The following is a 22314-nucleotide window of genomic DNA, read 5'->3' on the forward strand; positions in this document are numbered from 1 at the left end:
GAAATCAATATGGAGATTCATACACCAGGATTTTCACTAGAAAAACAAAGTCACTTCATAAGATTCTACAAGCTACGTTTCAGTAATGCCTCACCTAAAGGAAGAGGTAGTAGGAGACAATCTCTATACAAAATCTGTGTGCCTCAGTGCAATTTCTACATTAACAAGAATTAATCTTCCTACGTAACCTGTGTAACACTCACTGACATCTGAGGACATAAGACTATCACTTCTTTTTAAATGCAGATACACATTTCTAGAGTAGAGTCCTGTATATTTTACGTGGCCATACAAGAAAAATCCAACACATTTCTGAAACAGACAAAAAAAAATCTTTCATTCAAGCTTGTTCACTCTCCTCCTTCTTCTTTTTGTTGTGGTGCAGTTTTTCAAAGTTTTTTTCCCCCATGGATTTTTTTTGGTGTGGTTTTACTCATAACAAAAGGTAAGGTAGTCCTTAGTACACTAAACCTTCCTATGTCAACATATTATTGTCAAAGTGATTGAAAGAGTCATGGTTCAGAAATACATCAAAAATATAATGTTAGTGATACATGAATGCATTGCCACCTTACTTAGTTTAGTTAGGGCAATTGTAAAACGCTTCCTGCATTTATCTCCATGCAAAGTTAGCCTTTCAAACATTGCGAGATGCCCAAAATTACTTCTCAACACAATATTCCAGAGTGGCAGAGATCGACTGAAACTAAACCAAACAATTATACTTGAAATGGAATGAATTAGCTTCTTAATGAGTGTGCAAGAACCATCCTCCAAATTACTTTTTTAATGATTTAGACGTGTCTGTACTCAGGAAAACTGCCTGTATAGAAAGAAAACACTGACCCCCACCCCCAGCTGCTGCATAAACATACACTCCTATTTCTATCATTCGCTCCATTAACTTCCCAAAATTCATCACAGGTCAAACAACAACACAAGGTTATAGTTTCTGAGAACATATGTGCTCTTTCTGCTGTTTCAGGTCTTCTACACTGCTGCCAAAAGTTTCTAACAAGCATAAAATTAAGTCTTTGTATTTCTAGGAACAAAATCCCATGTCTACACTTAATCAAGCCAAAACAGGTAACTTCTATTCATGAGAATACTGCCAGATATGATCTCTCCTCACCTTTCCCCTCCCCTTCATATGTAGCCTTCTAAGCCCCTCTCCTCCCTTCCTGCTTGAAGAATTCAACATATTCTTCATCTGTGATGCATATTTAGGTACAAAGAGTGACATATCAAAGGAATCTGAAGGCGAAGTGGGTTTCACAGTTTAGTCGCAGAATAACCTCTTGTTCTCAAACCAGGTAGTATGTTGTAACTGGGAGGTGATATTTGACTTTGAGCAGTTCAGTTGGATTCCTGGCCCCTAGAGTTGTTGGCACAGATGAATTCATATTGAGCAGCTGCATGTAGGCAATAAACACAACGTCCTACTTGCCATCTGCTCATCTCCAGATGTGAAAGCATAACTGCACATCATTTGATGATGCCTACAGGAGTACCTTCAATAGTGACTAAAGAATACAATATCTGGATGATCTGGTAATAATAGTACATTTTGTCCAGCTTTGTCAACATTCAACAACATGGAATACAATAGCCATAGGCTTATGAAGGTCTCTTGTGTCAGTCCAGGAAACTTCAGCTAAATTAATTTCAAAATTCACTTACTAGATGATGGACAACCCCAAGCAGTACCACTTCACATGCAAAAGACTTAGAAAAATGCCAACTTGAGTAATCCTTATATATTGCAATTTGGTGTTTCCTTTTTGGAGCATAAGCTGGCAAAACGAGAGAAAACAAACATCCTTTCCAAAAAAGCATTGCTCCTCTGCCCACTTCGGCCATCAGAGTTCACCAAACAATCACCTCATTCTGTTCATATCATACCTAAATCTCCCCCTTGGATTACTGGGGAATAATTTACTTAACAATCTCTTCTATAATGTTACTGCTTTTGGTATTAGGAGAGAAAGTGAAATCTCTGTATCTCAGAACAACTCCTGTTGGGTGTATCGTACAACTTTCCTTTTCAGTACACGTTCCAGTCACTTCCCCTATGAAAAAAACCACTATTGAATGCAGTAGCAAAAGGATATCCTCACAACAATTCTACCAAACCAAAAGAAAGTAATAGATCATTCTTTTCCTAAGACACAACTCTAACAAGATTGAAAACACAACAGAAAATACATAATTTACAACTTCACTTGGACTTACCCGTGGACTGGCTATGCACAGGAAGGACGGCAGCTCAGTCACCTGGCAGCATCGTACACATGAGGTAGCTGATTTCCTTCTATATATGACATGGTCTGAATAGCCAGTAACTGCTTTACAGTGGCTGCTGAACACAAGGCTCTGAAACGAAATTAAAATAAGGAAGTTACAGGATCTATAAAGAAATACTGCACTTAAACTTTGTACCCACCCATGAGAAAGACAAAGGACATTCACTATATATTTCTCTTTAAAAAAAGAAAACTCTATACATCTTCTGCAATGACAATGTATAGGATTTTTGTGTAATTGTCAGAACACCCAAATCCTGAAATGGTTGAAATCAGAATAGCTCATATCAATACTTGCCTTTATGCTCAGCTAGAACAAGAAACAAGTTTTTCCTTCTTTGAACCTTTGGACCTTAGCTTTTCTAATGAAGGAAGTACAGGAATATTCTAGTAGGTCTGACCCTCAAGCTGTTTTCTAGCTACTCATTTATCTGCTCTGAATCAAAACGAAATTTCGCAGAGAAAAAAAAAAAAGAATCTAAATGTGGCTGGACTGGTACATTTAGACTTAAATCTTTTCCAACCTTTTCTTTCTTTCTTTCCTGTGCAAAAGGGCTCTAAATTTTATATTGAAGACTTTCAAGGTGCTAACATGGTTACTCACACACATGAACACAACCATGTGTAGAACCTGGAATTTGCCACAATTGTATCAGTGTCCTTTTGATACAGAAAAATATACTGACTCAGAAGTGGGGACACTCAGATGACAGTGCAGTTTAAAGAGAGCTCTTTGAAGATGCTCAACTGTACACACCAAAATAACAAAAAATTAGATTTTCTTTGCTTGTGTCAATTATTTTTCCTTTTTTTTGTAAATATTTGCATCAATGAAATAAATTGCTTATAGATTAAGCCATTTTTGCCACTTAGTTTTTATTCTGCCGCTTCCTATATTCATAGAGGCCAACAGTTATAAATTGTTGCATTTAATTGTTTCCTATTAAGACCTTAAACCATCTTGTTTGGGAGCTGCTTTATGCTGATGACACCGCCCTTGTTGCCCACACAGAAGCAGCTCTGCAGCGTTTAACATCCTGCTTTGCAGACGCTGCTGAGCTTTTTGGGCTGGAAGTCAGCTTTAAAAAGACAGAAATTCTCTATCAACCTGCACCTCAGGAAGTCTTCCATCATCCCCATATCACCATTGGCGAATCAGAGCTCAAATCACTCCAGCAGTTTAGTTACCTAGGCAGCCTCATCTCCTTGGATGGTAAGATTGATGGAGAGAGAGACAACAGGTTAGCAAAGGCATATAGTGCCTTTGGAAAACTCCATAAAAGAGTCTGGTGAATAAACACTTAAAGAAAAGTACCAAGATCAGTGTTTACAGAGCCATACTGCTGTCTATTCTTTTATATGGTTCCGAATCATGGGTCATCTACCGCCACCACCTGCGACTCTTAGAACGCTTCCATCAACACTGTCTCTGTACAATCCTAAACATCCACTGGTCAGATTATGTGACCAATACATCTGTTCTAGAACAAGCAGCAGTCACAAGTATTGAGGCCACGTTGCTGAGAACACAGCTGCGTTGGCCAGGACACGTCTCAAGGATGAAGGACCACCGCCTCCCTAAGATCTTGCTTTATGGTGAACTTGGCACTGGCTGCTGCAAGAGAGGAGCCCCAAAGAGAAGATACAAGGACTCCCTGAAACAACATCTCAGCCTCGGGCATATTGATCAACAGAACTGGTCTACTCTGGCCTCCAATCGGGAGGTCTGGAAACACACTATCTATAACAGTGCTGATGCTTTTGAGAAAGCATGCAGGATCACTCTTGAGGAGAAAAGACAATGCAGAAAGAATTGTGTCTTGCAGAATATACCACCTAGGGAGTCCTTTTGCTGTGCCTTTTGCAACCGGATGTGCCTGTCTCATATTGGCCTTTTTAGCCACCAGAGTGCTTGTAACAAACGTGGGTAGAGCCCTTCCCAAATCTTCGTTCGTGAAGCCCAGCCATGATAATTGTTTCCTACAGTATGCAGACCATTATTCTGCATACAATAGGTAACAAGCAATAATTTTAGATGCATTAAGCATCCACTGCCATAGGATCACAGGATGTGCCCTCCTGGAAATTCTAGCAGTTCACTCAAGTAAAGAGTCAACAGGATCTAAAGCTTTGGCTTTGTTCTGCCCCAGTTCCTAATGAACCAAAATTAATTGCATGCTACTTTTACTTTACAGAGCCTCCCAATATCCTAAAATCCCAGTGTTTGAAGTTCTAAACATCTGGGTACATGATAGAGGCAGAGTCCTTGTATACCATGTCATACCCTGAATATACACATTTCTACACACGTCAAAAAATGCTAGAAAACATCCACAGTAGGAGTCTACTATGGATAAGGCATTCTGGGCCCTTTTTATTTCCAGATGTAGATTCACTGGGCAAGATGCAGATGGCTAGCACGTATCATTTGGAACCTGCTGACAAGTGAGAAAAATAGTCTTACTGTACATACATGCTAGAGTCAAGCCTAGCACATAAGTGTGTCCTTCAGCTGCTTCCAGTGTGACTCATGGTCTGGAGCTGGCACAAATCAAGTTCATACTCATCGAACATCTGCTCCTCTATATAAAAGGTGAGAGCAGAAAGAGCTGACAACAGCCTTTCACTGCTACTCAGCAGTGCTAAAAAGCACAGGTTGAAGCTTGGGCCACACTGGATAATGTGAAGTGATCCCAAAAACAGACCCAAAACCAGGCTCTTACTTAGCTGGCAATTCTTTATCAGTAACACTGGCTTGAGCAACAACTGCTTCACATGTTTATTCCTATCCCTCCAGAGTCCCTTCTTGTTGGCCTAGCTGTCTGTACTCATTAACATGCTGATCAAGATGAAAACAAACCACTGCGTCTCCACTCCAAGTGAGTTTTGTGATGTGTTTCATCACCTGGTAGAACAGGCAGTGTGCTGAAACAACAGAGTGGGAATCACAAGGCTGGAGTATGTGGCTGTGGACAACAGATGTGAAGTCTGGCTTACTCATGTGAGGACCAGAAACAGTGGCAACAAATCACCACAACTGCTGCTGAAAAGGACAAGTCCTTCCTCATGGTATATTTGTGCTACTTCTTGTGCTAGTTTTGTCTCCTGTCACACATCTCCAGAAGTCTATTTAGCTATGCATATAATAAAATAAATTCAACAGACATGAAAATACAAAGTTTACTGCAGTTGGCTCATACGAGGATGTAATAGTGCATGCTCACATCAGCACAAGCAGGATTCAGTAGCTGGGAGTACAGAAATGACAGCAAGAGTCCGAGGGGAAGGCTGACACAGCAACAGCAGGCTACCAGACAGACTCAGAACAACTGCTTTAGCTCAAAGTCCCTCTCTCCCCCACCCCTGGACCACACACCAGGGTACAGGTGATTTATGAAGAGGAATCAGCATTGCATGCAGTCACAAGAGCTTTCCAGTAAATCTAACGACAGCAAGCACTGGCATAGTGATTGTGACCCTTGTCACTAGAGGGGTTTGGTAACTTATTTCCTGGAAAGTGAGAATACAAGAAATGGACAGAGAGGAAGTTAACAAACTGTAATTCCAAACCTATGCAAGTTTGTTACTTAATTCTCTTTTGGAAGACAATATCAAAGACCCATCAAAGATGGCTTTGGCTCAATTGAAGTACCCAGGAAGAAACATAAAGGAAAACTTCCAAGAAGGTATCCAAAATATGAGAAAAATACTTGTACCTAGGCAATTATCTGGCTTTGAGCATCAGATTCCTGTATACAAATTATGAGCAGGTCACATAAGAAACATGCCTCTGAATTTCAACATATGCACCTGCTAAGTATTCATGAATAGAGCAGTCACCAGATATAACAGGGACAGTGGAAACCAGCTTCCCATCAGTCATACATGGAAAAGACTGGGTAAGGTTACAGAACTGAACACAGCCACAGCTCTGAAATGGATCATATACCTTACCACAATAAAGCCAAGAACTAAAGAGGAGGATTATTAAAAAACAAGAATGTAAACACCTACTACAACTACGCAATCCTAAGAAACTGTTGAAAGAGGCTCTCATATATTGCAAACATAAATGTGGGGCATGCTACCAGCATCTTAAGCCCATTAACATTCCTAATTTCTTAATAGAAATTAGGAAAGCAAAGGAGAGACAAGTTCACCTGAACAGAGCAGATTTTATATTGATTTAAGGTACACAAGTTAATACACATGGTATGGAGGTGCTGAGCAACGGGAATGAAGATTCCTCACAATGAGAGGGATTTCTGTGTTTACATGAAGAAATTCATACTATCTTTAGACAGATGTTACCTCAATTTCAGAAATATCCATTAAAAATAAGTGTGGGGGTTTTTCTACTTAGTTTGTCTCTTACATCGGAAATGCTGATCTGAGCGGTTAAGAAAAGCCTTTCCAGACTTATACCATTTCCTTTTTCCTCTTTTCTCACCCTTCTCAATCCCTACATGTTACTATCTTATGAAGCCTTAGAGGAAGCCTCAGGGAGTTTTATATCAAAAGTTTCTTAAACTAAGAAGAGTTAGTTCATACTAACTTTAAAAGAGTTAGTTCATTTTCACTCATGATAATGTGTGGTACTAGAAGACAGGCATGTTAAGGGCAGTTTGTTTTTCAACTCTCCGTTTGGTTTTGTGCTATCTATCCCCCCATTTTTTTAAGGTGTTCTAAACATAAGCTGTACAAACAAAAGTCTGCAAACATAGCTTATTTTGAAGTGACTTCAGGTGGCAATCTGTCTAACATGCAGGTTAGAAAACAGCTCTAAAGAAACTGTCATAACTGTACAGCTACACTTCCTTTAGATTTAGTGGGGTTATCACAAATGCACATTATTGCACACACTGATGAACTCTGCTCCTCAGCTGGCTGTTTTCTGTGTAGAATGTATTACAACAGTGATTAGTTACACACAGTCACAGCATTGGGACTCCTTGAGACACAAGTAATGACATCTTCAAAGAACAGAAATTATTTGGAGAAACCAAATTCATGTTTAAATCTTGCCAGGCTGTGGTATAGGAGGGTTTGTAGCCTATCCAAATGCTTTACATTTACTTGTTAATATTAAAACCTACACATGCATATTCCACGTCTTGTATTTAGTATCTGTAATCTTAATCCATTTTCTGTCCTTTAGAAAATTTAATGACTTTTATTTTGATATTTATACACACTAACCCAAAGGCTATGTAAGTATCTAGACTGCCTTTCTACATATGTAAAAATGAATGCTATCTTCTGTAAGTGCAAACAATTTCTACCATCTTCTACTTATTTACTGTTAGGCTGCCACACTTATGACATCACCCAAATTTTCCTTAACCACACCAATGAGAGGACAGAGCTACAGTATATCTCAGAAGTAAGCATCACACATTCACTACAGAAACAGCTGAATGTAATCTCAAAAGAACTAACTGAAAGCAAATCCACATAGCATAGACATTTTATGAAGCTACATATGGAAACAGAGAATTGAAACACCAGCACAGCCAGAGTTAACTGGCATACATACTCAGTTGGCTTGCTCTTTGTTTGATAACTAGGAGGACTCATTTTGTTGGCTTTGCTGTTAACGCTGCAAAACATGACACCAAGTCCAAGGTTGCTTTCCTACTGCTTATGCGTCTTCGATTTCAACTTCCTTTGCACAATATTCAATTGAATTCTGGCTATCTCCTTTCCCCTTCCACACTCATGAGCAGAAGCAATATTCCCTAGAGAAATTTGGCACGATCTCACTGTCTCAGAAAAGATTTTTTTACTGCATATCTGTTAACTGCCCTAGATGCTTTCCTGACTCTATGCTAGCACTTTTGTGAACTTACTTCCCAGTGAACTGAATCAATGGAGCTATCACCTAACTCAAGAAATCAACTGCAATTTAGTCATAAAAAGACAAAATCATCACACATATCCCAGGCAAGAGATTAGCAAAAATGATCTTGCATTACACAGTAAGTTGAATACATTTGGAGTCTACCAGACAGCAACAGAAGCAAATTTTAAAGTAGAAATACACCACTACGGTGCTTGTCCACCAACTCTAAAGCGCTGCCAGTCTCCTCTATTTTTCCCAGTTGCTGCAATCATGTGCTGAGTTTGACAAGAAAAGAGTAGTTTCAGTCAGAAAATGAGCACCCTACACATAGAAAAACACTACAAAACTTAAGGCTTATATGTGGAATTCATCCCTGACAAATCACGAGTCTAGTTCTGTTGCTCCAGTAATATATTTAAGTCTTCTAATTCAACTGATTTATTTATTATAGCAAGTTTTGAAACGTATCACCACATGGTAGGGAGACAGCAGTTAAACTATTTTTCTGTTCAGCACTCCAAAGTCTATTAACTATATCTAATAAAGCGGACAAAAAAGTCATCGTTTTTCCAAGTTTGTTTTCCCTGTTTTATAAGGATAGAAAGGTTTTCATCATTTCTCACTCGTGAGGATTTGCTACTGTCTCTAAACCATGGAAATTTTGCTTACCTGCAGCAAAGTGCAGCTGTGCAAGTTAGGGAAAGACAGTGGAAAATTTACATCAAGTAAGAAATCCCTGTTCCTCAGAAAACATGACCCCTGCTCTTTCTCCTCTTCTGTCTCCATCCAGGAGCGCATGTGATGGAGCCTGTACGATGCTTTCAGAGACAGGAAAAGAGCTAACCATCTGAAACAAAACACAGGAGATGCATTCACCGCTTTGTGAAAGAAAGGCTTGAGTATATTTACAACATAACTCTATTTGACAGAAATGGGTTCTTTTCAGAATTTCAGGCTTACAGTGTCCTTACTTAGAGAGAGTAATTTTTGCTAGACATCTTCCAATTATATTACTCTTAATTTTTTCTAAGGCGGTTTAACTGAATCCAAGGGATTAAATCAGGATACACTTTGAAGCACTTCATCTGAAAGGGTCAAGCCCAAGTTAGCCACTACTATTTAAAATTGCACTATGGTTTCTCTGTAAATTGCTCCATATACAAATTATTCACTACTTTATCTTAAAGACCATTTAGATACATCAAGAGAAATCTGTATTGTTATTGAAATGCAGTCAAGAAACAGTAATCCAAAACAACCAGAACAATAAAAGAATATTACACTTACAAAGCTCTAAGCAAAACATCTCTATTTATTAATAAAGACTAGCTTTTAATCTCAAATTTCTTACAGTCATTACCTAACAGAGTCCATTACAGAGTACACTATAACTTAAACAGATCACCTCCCCTTTCAAGATAAAACAGTTAATGACGCTATAAACCCATAGTTTAAGCCTACACCTCAGAATTCCATTCTGTAGTAAAAATGAGATGTGGGAAGTAGACAATATGGCTCAGAGCTGAAGAACAACTATAACAACACAAGCTTATTCCACTTGTGTTTAAAATGTACACTCAAGTGCAACTGGTAAGCACTGCAATAAACTGGCCTTCAGAAGTCTGGATTTTGCACTTGGTAACGCCAGCAACTTACAGTGTGATCCTAAGCAAAGTCTCCCATTGCCCTTTGACCATCTTGTGTATTTACAATGTCAAATCTTTGTTAATACAGGTTTCCTTTTGACAGATGCATAAAAATTGCATTGCATAAAGGTGCCCGATACCCAGAGGAATACTTTAAAAGTTGCTCTAGTATTAGATATTGATAGACAAATGATAATATTAGGAGACAGAGAAAATGCAGGTTTACAGAGAGATGCCTCTGACATCACTTGTATTATTTGTAATTACAAAAAGAGGAGAAAAAAAAGACAGGGGGGTGAGAAGTTGTCCTCACCTGGCTAAATGTCCCTGATTCATAAGATTTGCCATTTCTGCTGGAGAGACATCAATAAACCGGAGGAAAGAAAAACAGCTTTCTTCATTAATGCCTGCATCACAAAAATACTGAAGTTAGGCAAACACATTTCACAGACACTCATAGCTGAAAACAATAAACTTACTTCATCAATTCAAGATGCACATTTTCTGACACATGACAAACCTAGGTGCATAAACAGGTAATCCTAATTTAATCTCCATCTTTTAGAAATACTGAAATTCAATTCACCTGACTCCACATTCCAGTTCATTTTCCAGTTTGGGTAAGAGAAGGGCATTTACCAAAAAAGAGAAATGTGTTCTAGACCCAACTGCAGCCAGTAAGGACATATGTTTCACTTGCTAAGAATCAACAGGCAGCATGCATGTTTGCAAATTTGAACGTGTATCTGCCCGACAGCTGACCAGAACATGTGTACCTCAGGATGTCTGCCTCACATGCTTCCTCTCATCCATCCAGTCAAATGCATCGCAAGGAGATGCAGGAATTGGTAGAGGAAAGCTTTTCAGCCCCACCCACGTGCACTGCATAGCCCCAATACCATTCACATATTTTAATTTTTTTAACGTCTATACAAAAATTATATTCCCAAGATTATTTTCCTTTCATGGTATGCCAAAAAGGGTCTCCAAGAAAAAGTCTATTATAAATACCAAAACAAACAGAAACCAGAATAATCAGCAAGAAATACAGAAGTTAGAAAGTTACAGACAAGTAGACTCCCGTAGCTGCATCTGGTTCTTCTTACTTGTAAAGGAGTTTGCACAGCTGAATAGGTCCATGCTAACAGATTTCAGCATAGCAATGCAGCTGATATCTCTCTTGGTTTTTACTCTTTTTACTCCTGAAGTTTTTCACATCCCAGCAGCCTGAGTGATCTAATTGGCTCTTTTAGCAAAAATATTCAATTATCCATAATAATAAATTGTATCTGTCAATATGAGCAGCTCATGTGGGATTTTTTCTCTTTGACAGATCCTGGGTCACTTGCATCTCATCTACTTTTTAGTTGAAAGAGAAGTTGGCCATTTATGGTATAACACAGAATGTACTGAAATGAATCCAAGATTTTTCAAAATTGAATCTGTGAAAAATTCACAGCACTAATCTCTTGAAGAAAGTTAAAACAAGACAGACTGAATTGAACAAGATACTACAGTAGGATTAAGCAGTAACTAAATGACAAGTTGTCCACAGATTATTTTTTCAGCTGTTTTCCATCCCTTCCTCAGCGAGGAACTATATGTACAAGCACAAAAGCTAGCAAAATTATAACAAGTTCTGATTAGATTATCTCAGAGGACTAACTAACCTGGTCTCTCAGTCCCTCTCCCTGAATAAGACATATTACAACATTACAAGCCAGTGCGCAACCCAACTTGCTTCCTGGGACTGTAAACCTACCCTTCCTATGGAAGAGAGACTGCTGTATGTGGTCTGGTGCAAATGGCGAAAGTAAAACCCGTAACCACCTGAAAATGAAAGAAACAAAACCAAACAAAATCACTGAGAAGGCGTTAATGCATAAAATGTTCAATCACACAATCAGCAGAAGATACAGAGTAACCATTTACTTCTTCACTGTAGGTATTTTAGCACTCTGAATGCCTGGAATTGCATGGCCGTAGAGAAAAGTATCATCAGTCTACATGCACTGCTGCTTATTTGACACTGAGACACACCATTGTTCTGGAACTGCATTATATGTTTTAGAACAGCTAGCCTGATCTTCATATGTATATTTCTGATCTCCTTCCCGAGCATTTCTCATAACTGAATGCAAACAAAATTAATCAAGAACTGCCACAACTGGCAAGAATAGCAAACTGCACTTGGGCAGATTCTATTCATCCAAGGTAATCATTAAAAGCTGTCATGGCACTAGCAGATGCTCATGATATATACAGCATCTCAGAACAGACAGATACTGATAGCTTCCTTGCACGTAAAAACTCACTGAAGAGAAACCAAGTGGTTTTTTTAGGTTTTAAGAATTCTTTTAAAGCTTAATTCTATTACATATCATCAGCAACAACTCTAAATTCTTTTTCCTGGCTTTCTTATTCAATCAAAGGGATATTCTATGATTAGTATTCCACCAAAATAGAGCATCAATATCAGATGTTTAAGAGCTGAATGACCAAAAGAAAACTAGGAATGCACTGCTCAGCCAATGTTATTTAAATACATCAGGTAAGGGAGTTAACTAGCACTTACAAAGCTAAAATAAGTCTAAGTAATAATACTAAATACACTAAACTGGACAGTAAGTGTAATAAGCTTGCCTGTCTCGTGAGTGGTTAAAGACCCTGATCTGTCCATGACGGTAGATGAACTTGGAAATCTGGTATGGCTTTAGGAAGATGTGAAATGGAGACCAAGTTTCTTGTCTTTCAAACAGCTCTGGGTGATTGCACACCTGTCAGAAAGAGAGCATGTCAAATGCTGGCAGCAATTATTTAGTCCAATGCAGCATTTACATCCCAAATCAACTATGACTTTGATCACTAAAACTTTAGTATTGATTAATATTGCATGACTATTTTAGTATATCTGCTCAAATTTGAATAGGGTATCATATCTTTCCCTATTCATTTAACAGTATTGCCTCTTCTTCCCAAGTGAACAGCTTCCTTCAACAATCAATTTGTAACCAAACCAGATAGCAGCTGCATGCACCATTTGGCTAAAGCTCTTCTACTCCCAACATCATGCTACACTACATCCGAAAGACAACTGAACTGCAAGCAAACTTGCTTGCCATTCCCAGAATTTTTTTTTATATGATGTTTTCTAGAAGCCATATTTTATTTCTGTGCTAATGAATGATTATACTTTTCAAAAGTTATTAATTAAAATAGCCTTACCTTCCTGAACTGCATGACTAGATTCATGAGACTACTAGTGGTGGTCTGTGCTTGCTGAGTAGTGCCCATTGATGATTGTAGGAGGTCATCAATAGAGATTTTGTTTTTCAGAGCTTGGTACAAGAGCTTCTGTCGACTTGTCTGCTGGCAGTACATAAGAATTTCAATCTGCAAAATGATAATGAACATTTAGTCTTTTCTGTCTGCAATGAAGATAGATCGGTACATCGGTACACAAGAAGCTGAGAGAAATGCATCTTGAGGAAAACATAATTTTCTCAAAAAATACTTTTATGGGCAGTTGCACTCAGATCTGTATTTCAGGATCCAACTCGGGAAGGACTTAACCAATAGGTGCGTTTTGGAAGGCTTGGGTAACAATGTAGGAGACAGACCTTTAAAAGTATGTGAACACAACTAAGTGAACGGATAGATTCTTAAGAAGCTGGGAAAATACTGCACCTGCAGCTGATCAGTTCTAAATCTGACTTCAATTCTACTATCCTAGGGCTAAAATGCTACCGAGAGCCCATGACAAGGAGTGTCAGAAGCATAACAGCAGTGTCTGTGGAAGTCCATTGAAATTAATAATCACATCAGAAGAAAGTAGATGTCTCTTAGCCAAGGGTCCCAAAACCAGGGGACTGTTAACCACAAGATCATCCAAGTATTGCTAACATGCATATGAAATTAAAAGACTAACAAGAGAGAAGAGTATGATGTTGCCACAACGTATTTCTCACTCTGTATAGGCAAGCAAAAAAAATCCTAAACCCATGCCAAATCCTTCACAAAGGCAACTGGAAACATTTATCATCCAATCATTGCTGTATCAATCTCCTTCACTGCCATTAGTGATATTTCTGTCAACTTAATCAGGCTTAAAGGTCTTTGGCTTGTAATTGTTAACAAAATGTCTTCCCTAGAAGAAAAGTTTATTCATTAGGGGTTCTTCAGTTACATTCACATCTAATGACAATGCTGAGATGTGGTGCCAGAAACTGAAGGTCTGTGAACAGTCTACAATCAAATTTCAGGTATGCAGACTGACAAACGAGTTTGCGAAAACCAGATTAGAAAATAGAGCTATGGCAACACACTTGTGATACTCACTCCAGATAAATATTTTTTCTCACCTTATCTGACAATTCATTTTCCACATCCTTCTTGATTCTTCTCAACATGAAAGGCTTCAGGATCATGTGCAAGCGGGATAGCTGGTCTGAAAAACAAAGAAGAGGAAAGAAGGAACATTTACTTCACTACGGAAGAAAATTATATGGTGTTTTACCACAAATTACATCCCTTACTGCTCAGCCACTACCCCCCAGATGAGTTCTTAAAGCACAGAGTTGAGTATTTCTCTCTTGATTTTTCTTAAGCGAGTGCTGTGCTACAGTGTTTAGCCTAGGAATCTAAATATTTGCTTCAAAGAATGAACTTCTTAAGCACTTTATACTCTCCATATTCCTCTGGGCTGAACAATATGGGCTTACATTTATCATCCACTATTACTGAAGAAGAAAGTTTCTGACGAGGCATTGCTAATTCATGCAAAGAGATCATTACAATTTTAAGTTTTGCTCCCCCCAGATTATAGCATCACAACAACAGGTTATACTGCATTGACAGACAACTGCAGTCTTTCACAATAATCTTTGTAAAAACAAAGTTCTGGGAGTTTGAAAATTCTTAAAACCTTACTTTTGTGACAAGTTTCCAGCTGCACTGTGTTCTATAGCAATTACAAACCAGCTGTTTTACCTAACTAGATTGTGCTACATAACTGTCGCCTAAAATTTACTGTGATTTTTTTTTTAAGAATTTTTATGCTTTTCTTCTGGAGCTCAAAAGATATTTAGTGCTTTGTATCACATTATGTCTAGAGCTTGTAACACAATCAGGAGATCTCCAAGATAATGTGCTCTGCAGAAACGTAAAATTACTTAATATATTTGTTCTTCTGTGCTTGGTAAGGAGGAGGGCTGAAGACAAGTAGCAAATTGACATTTTCACTACATGTTTTTCTATTCATTACACATGCTACATTACAATCAGAAACACAAACTTAGACATAAACTATGGACAACAGCCCAATTATATTTCAATCCCATTATGCACCCTCTACTTTAGACGTCATTTCTCACATAAAAAATGAGAAAGTTTATTCATTATTAGTTGAAAAAGGCAACAGATTTTTAATATAAAAATTACAAGAGTTACACACTGCACTCACTCTCATCAATGGCAGATTTGTTCTCTGCATGGCTCTCTATGTCCTTAGAAAACCACTCATTGAACTCTTCATGGGAATCAAACAGCGTTGGCATGATAAAATGCAGCAGGGCCCATAGCTGAAAAAGAGGAGAAAACACTGGGTCAGCAAAAGTCAGCCTACTGTGGGCAAGGTAATTGGGGATCCCAAACTCTTGCAGCTCTTCACGAGCAAGATCACTTTACTAGATCACGCGACATGGCAAAACGAAACAAAAAGCCAGCTGCGTTCTCTTCCCCCCTCCCCTGAAAAATGCCATATATATCAATTTAACAAAACCCCATCAGAAAGCAGTGAGAAACATAGCACAATTACTACAGTCAACAGAAGGAAAAGTCACTAGAATTAGATTTCATCCTGTAATCCAGGTATTACTTCAAATATCTTTAGTTTTCTTTTTATTTGAATGTGTGGCAAGTTTCCAAATTTTTCCTCCCAGAGATGATCCCATGTTTGTTTGCCAGTGGTTTGCTACAAGCATAATCCCACAACCACACAAATACAACAGGTTTCTCAACAGTTCACATACATTTAGTATGTATTCTTGTTATAAAGAGAAGCGCACTCTTGTGAGCTCCCACATACCTCAGCCATCGTGTTCTGGATTGGGGTCCCAGTCAGCAACAATCTGTTTCGACACTGGAACTGCAGTAGGATCTTCCAACGAACACTGATAAATAAAAGTAAGAAAAACCATTAAAACTGCTGTAGAAGGATATGAAAATAAGGTCTTTTAAGACCAATTGCTTCCAGTAAGTTTCTAAAATGATTTTTGGAGGTCACTGGATAAAACTATTACAGCCACTTCCCAGTCTTTGAAAAGACAACTACAAGAAGAAGCAGCCTTTTGCAAATGTGAAAAAATGCATAGTTTATTTAATTTATCTAAATATCTTTTTACTAATTTTTAAAACAAATGCTTGGATAGTAATAAAATGTCAGAATAATTAACTTCCCAAAAGAAACCGTTATTTTCAATCAGAATGTCATGCACTTTTCAGATGTTACAAGAGGAATTCCTGTGTATGGGTTACTGTGGCAGGAGTGCTGAGCTATACATTACAATCCTCTTAGAGGGGTGGTTTCCAAAGAATGCTGAAGAGACAGACTTTGGTCAGAAAGAGCCTGCACCTAAAGCAGTCTTGAACTTACTCTGTACAGTGGCAACTTGGACAAAGGTTATGGGAAAGCAATTACAGAAGTAAAGAGGGACAAATCCATTACTTGAAAACAAACAGAAAACTTTCTGGCATAGAGTCTTATGAAACAGATTGGGTTTTATTGCAGCCAACAGTATTCACAGGGTTCTGACCTTCATTCATGTCTGGAAGTGCCACTGAATAAGGAATCAAAATGCTTTTAATGGAGCCAATATAGGCAATATATGCTAAAGACTACAGACCATTCAGCAGGAAGAATTCTGTGAGTAGTCAGGAAAAAAAGTACACAGTATTTCACGCTGTTTTGTTTAACTGTCCTGTACTCCATACAAGTTTCTGCTTCACAATTACTTTTTAATTACACTTTACATATTTGCAAAAGGAAAATCTAAATACAGAAACCCTAACAGATCAATCCAGTGTCAGAGCGTTATACAGATACTGAACTAGGGTAGACACTTACAGGGTCTCATGTATGTCAGTTTTAACTTCTATCCCCATGATAATTTGTGTTCTCTTGATATTCCTACAACAGGTTGATACAGAGAGAAGATTTTGTTTCCAGTTAGTTTATTACCTGGAGCTACTTTTGAGTGCTTGCGCTTCATCCAGAACCATATACTGCCACTTCACTCGCTGGAAATACTTCACATCCTGTACTACCAGCTGATAACTGGTAATTACCACGTGGAAAGGAGCATCCTGAGTATACAGTGTCTTCTATAACCACAAAGGGAGAAACAAATATCCACATAATGTAAATACATTGTCCAGAGCTCACTGTAATTTCAGACTTCTGTTTTACAATCTTTTCTCATTATTACTGTATTTTCTCCAGATGACTTTTTTAAATTAATTACAGCACAGTTATTCAACTGGTGGACCTGGACTTCAGCCGATTAGTCCCTGAACAATTTCAGATGCTTTTTAATGTGTGAGACAAGACCTGGGCACTGAACCCTACAAAATGCTGTTGTTAAATCAGGGACAATCTGACAGGCCTGCAGGGATTCTGGATTAGGGCATCCTGAGTTAGGTTACTCCAACAGAATAAACAGTCCTTGACACTGAAACTTCCTGCTTTATTAACAGAGCTCTAGTTTCTTCAGCTGAACTCCACACTGCAATGAATTGCTCTTCAGCACAAGAGAAGTCTTCTACCTCATTATCTTAATGAAAGTGCTACTACAGAGATGAAGAAATTGAACTCTGTATCCACACATCGTTTAGCTTGGTGACCTGTAGCAACAGTTTCTGGTGTACTCTGCACAAAGTCATGCTGGTATTACCTGACTCCAGAACTTCCTGATCACCTTTCTATCATGGGGATTTCCCCAATATGGTAGCACCTGGAACAGTAAAAGAATAGAAAGACATTATTTTCAAATAAAGACACCTGCTCTAGAATTTTATATTCTGTATTCTACAAAATGACAAAGACAGACCTCTTTCTGCAAAACAACAAAAAGGGAAATTATTTTTCTTAATGCAGAGAAAAATCAGAAAGCATTTAAAAATACTTCAAAACAGAGCATTCCAGGCAAAGGTATCAAGCAACTTGAGGCCTGATGAAGCTATGCTGAGAATCTGAAAATGTCCAGTAGCATGTTACACCTTCTAGCCAGGTTTTTCTAAAAATTAAAGATGATACTTTGCTTATGGCAGAAAGAGGTTTACTCTCAGCTACTAAAGTTAAACCTTGAGGACTAGAGGGCTTGTTGTCCTGTTTAACATCTCCCATTGTCCTGTTGGTTTTCTATTTCAGAACTGACCCCCAAAACCTGAGTTAAAGTTAAAACATCTGGCCTGGATATATTTAATGGAAGAATTTTAAAAGAAAGCACTACTGCCAGAGAAATTTGTTAAACCATTTATAGCTCAAAATTTCATGGCTCCTATTACTGAGGGCAGATCTTTGCAGAGCACTGACTCCTGTCACTGATTAAAAATATTGTACTGCCATCTCCTGTCTGATGGAAGGATTACAGTCAGCTAAGACTGAAAGGGAAGAATGCTGGTTTCTGAGGTGGTGATAAGTCTTGTAACTTCAACTGACAGGTTCCAAAGTGCTTTTAATTGAATATTCTTCATACTGTTCTGAAATATGGATGCTTGTAAAAAAATCAGACTGATCAAAAATGATTTGTTTTTTAGGTTATATATTCTGCCATGGACCTTAAGAAATAAATTCACTGTAATTTACTACAAGCAGAATTGGCTACACACTTTTGTATGATTAGAAGCAGAAAAAAAGTAGTTGAAAAAGATTGATTAAAGTTATAAACATGTGACAATAAGTTTAGAAAACTTCTTTTTAAAACATGTTCTGTTCCACGGATGAGGCAAACATTGTTAAGCAAGAAACCCTAAGAGCTATATAATGATGGAAACAGGTTGGGTTTTAAAACAAAAAAAGAGAAAATTACCCTTTCCCAAGCATCCTGATTGCATTTTTTAAACATTTTCTGTAATTCATTCACAGGAAGGAAAAAGAATAAACATTCTATACAATGAACTGATCAAAGGAAACGAGAGAAAGTAGACAGAATGCCAACTGCTCTAAAGGTTTCTAATCAAGGGATACCTATTATTTTGAGCTATGGAAGAACATGAATAAATTATTTTTAGATGATTTTTTTCTTTTGAGTACCTCTTCAATAACACAAGTATTTGTATTTCTTTATCAGTTGATTTGAAGGCTCAGTAATGCCAAATTATCCCAAAATACAAGTCACTCAAATAATCCAGTACTGAACTGTGTTCCAGCACAACTTCTCCTCATATAGATACCTCAAACTATACACCATCAGAACCAATACACAGTCCCATCAGGGATCTCCAAAGCAAGCTATTTGGTAAAAGGTATGTCCTTTAGTATTGCCCTTTCCCAGATCAAGAAATCAAATATCACTTATAGCAATACTTCCAAGTTTTTTTCCCCACACTTTATTAAGTAGTCAAGACAATCAAACAATTGGCCTGATGTTACTGGTATACTAGTTACTTGTAACTAGTGTCTTTTACTGTTTTCTGTAAGAAAAAAAATCACATGTTTAAAAAAAACCCGATCAAGACCTCTTCATATCAAATGTCACTACGCTAACAACTGAAATACTTAAACATCTATGCAGATGTAACTGCAAGCTTCTGACACTTTTGTCTATCTTTAATTCTAAAATTTCAGCACTATTTTAGCAGTAAACATTTCTTTTCAAATCTTCCTTTGCAACACTCCAATGTTTAGAGTTTGTTCACATACAATCTTTATCTGACTCAAATTCGTATGAATGACTGAAAATACAGCTCTAACCCTAAAGACAGTATACAATACTGAAATATTATTCCTGCTTCTGCTGACAGGCCCACCCATTAAAACTATACATCCCCTTGCTGATCTGCTTCAATTCCTCACCAAGAAGCTGTCTTTAAGGTGATGCAAAATGAAAATCATGTGATTAAAGTAAGAATATTTTTAAGCCTTAGATAATTGAACGCTCCAGAAAAAAACAGGATCATGGAAAAAAATATCAGTATTGGGCTCGTTATACAGTTTCAAATTCCAAGGTGGTTAAACACCCAGATGTGACAAAGAACTCAGAAGAACAAAATGGTTTGCTCTTAATAAAACAGAAAGAATTTGCTTGCACATGCTTACTACCTTAAATTTAGGTACAAATCTGGCAAACTCCTGGTGCCAGTTGTTCAGAGTAGAGGCAGGTGAAATTATTAAAAACGGTCCCCAGATGTTCTCTCTCTGGAATACACATATAAAAAATTAATTGAGGGGAAGGGATATTGAGACAGTTTGATACAGCTTTACAATTACTAAATGACAGTGGCTACTGAGAGGGAACTACGTGCAACATAGCAAAACTGTCCCAGCACAGCAGGGTTATACAAAATCAAATAGAGCAGATCTAATGTTTAACTAAGACTTATTTCATAACAGCAAAGTTGTTCCCAGAACAAACTCCTTTGTTTCTGAGAGTTGTCACCTTCACGTTACTAACAGCCCCTGTGATTTTGATGAGGAAAAGAACTTCAGGGGGCATTGGAAAGTTTTGCTCCACCACATCACTCATTACAATACCCTCTGGTGAATAACTGAGTTAATCCATTAGTATATTAGCAGTTACAAGTTGGCCCACGTAAGGGAGAGAAAAAATAAAGCCCTGTGTAACCTTCCAAAAAATCTCAAGCTGCAGTGCAACAGGGAGACAAGCTTATCTGTTATTCCTTGAGATGAGCTCAAGAATCTTCAGCTCTACACACCCTTACAGTATTTGGCCAATAGTACCACTGAACTGGTACCAAAAGGAACATAAAGAAATGCATGCAATTCTCATTTGGTCACTAGTGCAGCTAATTCTGCTTTTAGTATCACTTCATTGATATCTCCTATATAAGGCAACTGACTGGATTGCAAAGAAGACTTTTTTTTTTTTTAATAAATGTATCTATTTATTTCTGCATGAAGAAGTAAGCTTCTGTTGCTTTTTCTGTTTTGCTTGTCTGCCCTGGAAAAGAAGAACCACTATGCTTCCTAAAAAACCCCACTGAAATATGGAAATCCACGCTGATTGCCATGAAGCTCGGAATTTGGGCTCTCTGATCTGTAAAACTCAGTGAACCATCAAGTGCATGACTTGTTCTCTCACAAGGCTTTCACATTCAGTGCAAGTGAAAAGATATCACCCTGTGAATAAATAAAAATGCTGTTTTTATTTATAGAGACACACAGATACACACAACTATTTCAAAGGCTCCACTAGAAAACAAAGTGTAAAATTACTTTTAAAACACTGAAGCTCTAGAATTCATTTCCAACATATGAAAAGTATGCATCTTCTATCAAGCATACTGCCCAGGAATAAGCTATAATCCACCTACCTCAGCCAGATGTGCAAGGAGAGCAATACTTTGTACTGTTTTACCCAGACCCATTTCATCTGCCAGGATGCCATTGATGCCCTGCAAAAGATGCATAAATGAACACCTTCACTTTACTACTTTTTAATCCATAAAGGACTAACAGAACGGATGCCACTGAATTTAGTGGGAACAGCCCCACTGTAACAACTCTGACACACTTTAACATCTCTTAAATCTGCTGCTGAGAGATAATTGATCTCAAAGGCATTTTCATTCTTCTCTCAGTCTGATTTTTTCCCTTAGCCTCTCTGCACTTTGTGATCATAGTGTGAACTAGACACACTCACAAGGACAAGATTGCCTGTAGTTTACCGGTTCACTCAAGCCTGAAACAGTATGCAAATCCGAGCAGCAAAAGACTCCTCAGTGTATGCTCTAAGTGATAAATAGTTGTAAAAACCACAAAAAGAAACCTGAACTCAATGTCCCATTCAAAGTTATTTCCTAAATAATCAAGATTACTGGTATGTGGCCTAAACAATATTTTCCTTTCTTCTAAAGACATTAAAGATTGACTATATGCAGTCTGCTTTTAAAACCAGTACATTCCTTTGGCCAAGTTTACTCTAATGACTTAAATAATCCTAGAAGTTATAAAAATTTGCAAGATGTATTGAGATACCTGCTCATAGAGGTTGGCCAGCCAATTCATGCCTTTCAGTTGGTAACCTTTCAGTTTTCCATTGAAAATGGTAGGCTGTGGAATATCTTCTCCTGCTCGGATAGAAGGGTTTGCTAAACTGTAGCTCTCTCCAAAGCCCGTACCAGACTTGTTAGCAGCCCGCAAAGCAGCTGCCCGGCTCTCCTTTGCATCTTCATCAAATGATCTGGTCTAAACAGAAACAGGAAAGTATGCATAAGATGATGAACATATTAACTTACCAAGAAACTGTATAGTTAAATGCTTTACAATTCCCATTAAGACAAACGA

The 22314-nt window shown here is 37.9% G+C and overlaps 1 protein-coding gene across 2 annotated transcripts in view; it reads right to left on the bottom strand.

Moving 5' to 3' along the window:
* The window catches only part of INO80 (INO80 complex subunit), a 63053-nt gene that overhangs the window by 27314 nt on the left and 13425 nt on the right, over nt 1–22314 (bottom strand). For both annotated transcript variants that reach the window (XM_027706345.1, XM_027706352.1), the window contains exons 11-24: nt 22006–22215; nt 21342–21422; nt 20110–20205; nt 17741–17800; nt 17029–17171; nt 15877–15961; nt 15253–15370; nt 14153–14238; nt 13017–13184; nt 12435–12568; nt 11554–11621; nt 10105–10198; nt 8815–8992; nt 2233–2373 (exon numbers count right to left, since the gene is read on the bottom strand). In XM_027706345.1, the coding sequence (XP_027562146.1) occupies nt 2233–2373; nt 8815–8992; nt 10105–10198; nt 11554–11621; nt 12435–12568; nt 13017–13184; nt 14153–14238; nt 15253–15370; nt 15877–15961; nt 17029–17171; nt 17741–17800; nt 20110–20205; nt 21342–21422; nt 22006–22215 (1662 nt within the window). The remainder of the gene's footprint in view (nt 1–2232; nt 2374–8814; nt 8993–10104; nt 10199–11553; nt 11622–12434; nt 12569–13016; nt 13185–14152; nt 14239–15252; nt 15371–15876; nt 15962–17028; nt 17172–17740; nt 17801–20109; nt 20206–21341; nt 21423–22005; nt 22216–22314) is intronic.

Source organism: Neopelma chrysocephalum, unplaced genomic scaffold (assembly GCF_003984885.1).
Source record: "Neopelma chrysocephalum unplaced genomic scaffold, ASM398488v2 Primary Assembly neopelma1_24, whole genome shotgun sequence".
Taxonomy (NCBI): Eukaryota; Metazoa; Chordata; class Aves; order Passeriformes; family Pipridae; genus Neopelma; species Neopelma chrysocephalum.